The sequence below is a fragment of the Empidonax traillii genome, unplaced genomic scaffold, assembly GCF_003031625.1.
Source record: "Empidonax traillii isolate 1590-97213 ecotype Southwest subspecies unplaced genomic scaffold, ASM303162v1 scaffold144:size1428860, whole genome shotgun sequence".
In the NCBI taxonomy this organism is placed as follows: domain Eukaryota; kingdom Metazoa; phylum Chordata; class Aves; order Passeriformes; family Tyrannidae; genus Empidonax; species Empidonax traillii.
This window is the reverse complement of record NW_020955337.1, coordinates 266,365-272,364: the sequence shown is the minus strand read 5'-3', so window position 1 is coordinate 272,364 and position 6,000 is coordinate 266,365. Positions and strand designations below refer to the sequence as shown.

Below are 6,000 nucleotides of genomic sequence, written 5' to 3'. Positions count from 1 at the left end.
GGTCTAGAGAAGAGCAACCAGGCTGGTTGGTGAAGGGACTTGAACACAAGTCCTATGAGGAGAGGCTGAGGGAGCTGGGGTTGTTTAGTCTGGCGAAGAGAAGGCTCAGGGGAGACCTCATCACTCTCTACAACTGCCTGAGAGGAGGTTGTAGCCAGGTGGGGGTTGGTCTCTTCTCCCAGGCAACTCTCAGTAAGACAAGAGGGCATGACCTTGATCTCTACCAGGGGAGGTTTAGGTTGGATATTAGGAAAAAATTCTTTACGGAGAGGGTAATCAAGCATTGGAATGGGCTGCCCAGGGAAGTGGTGGATTCTCCGTCCCTGGAGGTTTTTAAGATGAGACTGGATGTGGCACTGAGTGTCATAGTCTAGTAACAGTGGTGGGATTGGATCAAGGGTTGGACTTGATGGTCTCAGAGGTCCTTTCCAACCCAGCTGATTCTATGATTCTATTCTATGAAAGAGTCACTTGCAAATTCATGGTCTCACTTTACTTTAAAACTTTGTGCTAAGGTAGCAAGCAAGTGACTTTAAATCATCTGCGTCTTGCTAGAAGGTTATGATCTTGCCTTTCTTGGGTGGGTCTTTGTGCTTTGTCTAGTTTTTCTACTGCATTATAGTAGCAATATAATGAAGGTTGACATCCAGGCCTTTTCTGCCTCTTTCTTGCCTCCCTATTGACCTCTCTGGGCCTGAGCCTTGTTTGTCATGATTTTACTGACTTGCTGTTCATGCTAATGTCACTCTTTGATATACTTATCCAAACTATCAACAGGCTTTCCTGACAGATCTTCTTAGGACTCAGATTTTAATGTGTCCTCACCTCTAAGTGTTGTGTTAGTAATAGAAAAGACTGCATGGAAAAGTGAGGGGTGATGGGCAGAGAATGGATTGCTGCAAATTAGTATGTATGAGTTACTCTCTTTCCCTATATTTTTCCTCTTCTGTTTTGTAGAATCCTTTCCAAATCACAATCACCTTTTTATCACGCTCAGGATATGTTCCATGGTGCTCACTTTTGATGTTTATTGTGTACCCTTAGGGAATTAGACTAGGTTGGGATCACCCTATGACACTCTTACCATAAAGAGATCTTTAGTTCTGATAACTTCCCAAATCATTGGCATGTATTTTTGATGATCAGCGCATTTGTTTTGAGTTTCTGAATACGTGAAAAGCGATGGACTCAAGGAGGTGGATTATTTCTTTGGTGGAAGATAAGAGTAAATGTAAAATATTTTATTTGTTATTACTTAGGGACATTCTGGATAACTTGGTCATCGAGGGTTGAAAACCACAGGGGTTTTCTTGTTTGGTTGGGCTTTTTTGTGACATAATGTAAAATTGCATTAAGAATAGAACCTCTTTGGATAACATGGTTATTTTGTGATCAGAGGTAAAAAGTAGGGTGTATATAAAAACCTATTTGACTGTGGTTTTTTTAGTTCATGGGATAGATGTTTTCCACTGGGTAGACATTGTCCATACTCCTTTATATTCTATATCTATATACTCCTCTAATATGTTTTCAGTATATTAAAGAAGGAATTCTGAGATTACAAAATCATCGTCTTGAGTTAAAGGGAGGTCACAGTTTGGTTGATAGTCCTTCATCCTGGCTTCAGGGAACAAAACAAGCACTCAGTGTTCCAAGTTAACAAAAAAACAGAACGATGAGGAAGCTTTGTAGAAATGAAGTCTTTTTTTGGGAGTTTGAGGTGAAAATGAGGAGATCTAGCCCTGCAGTTCTCCCAGCTATAGCCAAATTGGCTTTTCCAGGAGAAATGCTGATTTTGGAATTAGTTTCTTTTTTTTTAATGTTACAGGTCATTGAAATACCTTTTTTCACGTTTTCTTAAAAGCTTTTGAAATATTTTATGTCTGTTAATGGGAGAAATAATTTAAATTAGATTAATAATCTAGATTATGATCTTTGAGGAAAGTGGACCTTGACTGAGCTTATTCTGATCTGTTCTCTGCATGCTCTAGTTTGGTGGTTGCTCACCCAAGCAGTACACCATCTCTTTTATATCTTGGATCACTTCCTTGCAAAGAAAGGTTTTATGTGTTTCAGTTGGCTTTTTGGTTCTATTTAGAAGTGTTGTAATGCTACTTTATACTTAAAATTAGTGCTATTATGTTGACTTCTCATTAGTTTAACTCTCTAAAGGAAAAAAAATAAATTACACTCTTTGCATGTGTAGTTAAAAATTGCTCCCTGTTCTCAGTCAGCCAAATGTAGAAACATTTTACCAAAAAGCTTGAGCTATTGGCTTAGTTTACATATATTTTTGCAGGTAAATATAGCTAGCAAAATCTAAAATTTGTGAGGATGTATTTGAATACTACCCTTTAAAGCCATTCCTGTAAGCTTGCACTTAATTCCACATGCTGAAGAAAGAAAACGTTATGCCACCCTGTAGGTTGCTATAAAGATTGTTTATGCAGCTCAGCATAGGACTTAAAATACGTTGAATTGGAGAATTTTGAAAAATGTACTGTGCGACATAGGGGACCAAATCATGCTAAAGTGCAAGGAAAGACTATACATCAGTTCAAAGGCTACATTATTCAAAAAAATACAACCATAAAAAAGGTAATAAGATTACATTCTCACACTTCATGGCTAGTAAGGTGCATTAAGCTGCTCAGATATTCATAACTTACTGTGACATTTGGGAAGATTACATTTTGCTGTGCACAGCCATTACTGCAGCTCAGATAATAACTAGCCAACGCCTGGACCTGGATTATGATCCCTGTCATTGGAAACAAATTTGTGTTTTGAAGGTTGATCAGTTTCAAACCACCATTAGAAAGGGTTAATATGACATACTTTGGGGGTGTGTGTGTGTGCTTATGTGTATCTAATGGGGGTGCACACGTACAGTGCATCAGCTGCACTGTGCCTTGGGGATTCTGCTTTCTCTGGGTAATTTTTTTTTTTTTTTTGTCCTCACTTCCCTTAAAGGAAGTGTTAAAACGGGAATTACTTTTTTACCCGAGCATATTATTTCTCGAATGTACTTGCTGAAATGCTTGTGTTTGCAGATTAGATTGGAAACCTAATTTGACAGCTTCCTGGATGGGTGGTTACTGATAATAGTGTATCTAGCCAAAAGTGAAAGATTGGTGGTGTAGACTATAGGGTGAAGGTAAGGTCACCTCTAGTTGCTGTATATGGTTTTGGTGTGATAATTGATGGTTGGCTGATAGTTAAAACCAAATGCATAAAGAGTTGAATTTCTTGTTAAGAGTTAGCAGGTGGTTTGTGACTAGAATTTAACCTTCAGCTGTTCTTTCTCTACACAAAATGCAGTATTTCCTTTATTTCTTACCTACATGGTAAGAAGGAGAGCAGTTTCTTGAGGAATACCTCAGTTTTGTAGAGGATAAATTTAGTGTAAAATGAAGTGTAACATTGGTTATAGATTTTGTGTTTTCAAATGCTCCGTTCAGGTTTTACTTAAGGGGGTTGTCCTCTTTTCTTTGCATTTGTTTTGAGATAATTCTTTGTTAATTCATTCTGCTCAGCATTCTCCCTTGAATTCTGCCTTACAGAGCTTTCTTGAGGTAGGCCTCTGCTCCATCTTTTGGAAGGGGAAAACTAAGGCTTGGAGAATGGTAATGATTTGATAGATCTGTTTGAGTTGACAGCCTGAGTTGATATAGAGAACCTAGGAATATAATTCAAGTCTCCCCATTCAGTTCCTACAGTTTCCCTACATACTAAGGAAGCATCTGATAGTAAATTGCATAATTATTTTTCAAGACCAAGAGGGGAGAAAATGGAAAAGTGTAAATTACTGTTTAGAAATTGTTGCCGGGAGACATTGTCTATTCTGTCATAAAGGCAGTAACTTTCTCTGCTTCTTGTGGTGTTTGGCATTACTGATTTATGCCCAGAAGTCCAAAGATTGCTTCTTCAAAGTGACAAGATTTAGACACTTGAGGAAAATGTATGGTAATTTCAGTGGTTAATGAAGAGCGTATATTCTGTTCCATTGGGTAAGTTTATCTTTGGATCCTGACTAGCTGCGAGATGCTGTCAGAGCTAATACGGAAGCAAGTTGGTATGTGCATTTTGAGGCAGTTTTGACATGGTATGACTTCAGCAGTGACAGCACTGAAGCTGTTGATGGTCAAAGGTTGTGAAAGGAACACCATTTAGGACAGAAATAATGTCTTTTATTAAACAAATGTGTAGAAGTGAGAACAAGCTGAAATACTTCTGAGCATGAGTCCATTTTGATAATTTGAGTAGATGCGATCTGCACTCCTGTTTGTATGCTGGTATATAATGGGCAAGCATGGCCTCACCATGAATATTGTGGCAGTTTTGGGCACTGCAACATAAGAAAGACACTAAGCTATTAGAGAGTGTCCAAAGGAGGGCAATCAAGAAGGGCCTTGAGGGGAAGCTGTGTGGGGAGCAGCTGAGGGCACTTGGTCTGTTCAGCCTGGGGAAGAGGAGACTGGTGGGACACCTCACTGCAGTTACAACTTCCTCGTGAGGGGCAGAGGAGGGGCAGGCACTGATCTCTTCTTGGTGGTCACCAGTGACAGGCCCTGAGGGAATGGCCTAAAGGTGTGTCAGAGGAGGTTTAGGTTGGATATTAGGAAAAGGTTCTTCACCCAGAGGGTGGTTGGGCACTGGGACAGGCTCCCCAGGGAAGTGGTCACAGCACCAAGGCTCACAGAGTTCAATAAGTGTTTGGATGATACTCTCAGGCACATGGTGTGACTCTTGGGGATGGTCCTGTGCAGGGCCAGGAGTTGGACTTGGTGATCCCTGTGGGTTCCTTCCAACTCAGCTTATTCTGTGATTCATGATTTTCACAGTTATACAGTTCTAAAATCCAGGAGAAGTGTAAAAAGTGGAGAGAGGGAATTGGGATAAAGGAGTTTAGTTAATACAATTCATCTTTCTTTCAGTTGGAATTTTTATTTTATCGAGTAGACGAATGATCGAAGCAGGTTGTTTCCTCCCCACCCCTCCACCTTTTTGGCACACACATATGTGGTTAGTTACTGAGTGTATGTTCAAATAATTCATGCCTCTAGGAGACCTGAAATATTACAGGATTTAAGTGTCAACCCAAAGCATTGTCAAAGGCTTGGAATGGTGCTGCTGTTCCACATTCATGCAAATATAGCAAGCCTTTACTTCCTTTTAGTAGCTGTGACTGTTAATGAATCTGGCAGTTCCTACTTAACCAGCTTTATTCAGTATCTCAGGAATGTCTCTTAGGTGTTCATAAGTGCCAGTACTTCTGATGTACATCAGCTCCTTTTGGCTGGAATTGCTCTCTCACCTGAGGAGTGTTAAGCACATGCAAAGGAAAGCTCCTAGGGCACTCCAGGCCACTTAAGGAATCTTGGCTGCTTTGTCACTGTCACCTGTTTTAGAACACCCACTTGATGTCTTCAACTGTGTGGGGCAACTCGGGACATCTGTGTCTTAAACTACCCAAATGTCTTTCTGCAGCCATTGTCTGATAGTAGGTGACACCTTAGCAGCACCTTTATTACGTAATAGAATTTGAAACAGAAGAAAAATTAGACAACATATTGATATTGGCCTCATTATGATTTTTTTTTAGCCTACTTTGATAGTTTTCTTCTTGCAGAATGAATAACTTCAAACATGGAACTGTACTTTAATACAGATGTCTGAATTTTGATTTTTTTTAAAATCTTTTTTTCTGAAAGCTTGTTGGAGGCCAATTTGACTTGGAAATGAACTTTATCATCCAAGAAGTAGAGGGCATCACCTGCATGGTGGACTTGCTGGATAAGTGTGACGTGACCTGCCAGGCTGAGGTGTGGAGCATGTTTACAGCAATCCTGAAGAAAAGCATCCGCAATCTACAGGCGTGTACAGAAGTGGGGCTGGTTGAACAAGTGCTCAAGAGGATCGACAGAGCTGACAACATGATTGCAGGTACAGTTTCACCCAGTGTATGTCTCAAACTGTGTTCCTTCTACATAAAACCTC

The 6,000-nt window shown here is 40.0% G+C and overlaps 1 protein-coding gene across 1 annotated transcript in view; it reads left to right on the top strand.

Moving 5' to 3' along the window:
• LOC114057739 (lipopolysaccharide-responsive and beige-like anchor protein) overlaps positions 1 to 6,000 on the top strand; it is a gene marked incomplete at its 3' end in the record, with an annotated part of 305,157 nt that overhangs the window by 41,376 nt on the left and 257,781 nt on the right. Inside the window, exon 3 of the mRNA XM_027884383.1 lies at positions 5,715 to 5,946. Within this exon, the coding sequence (XP_027740184.1) occupies positions 5,715 to 5,946 (232 nt within the window). The remainder of the gene's footprint in view (positions 1 to 5,714; positions 5,947 to 6,000) is intronic.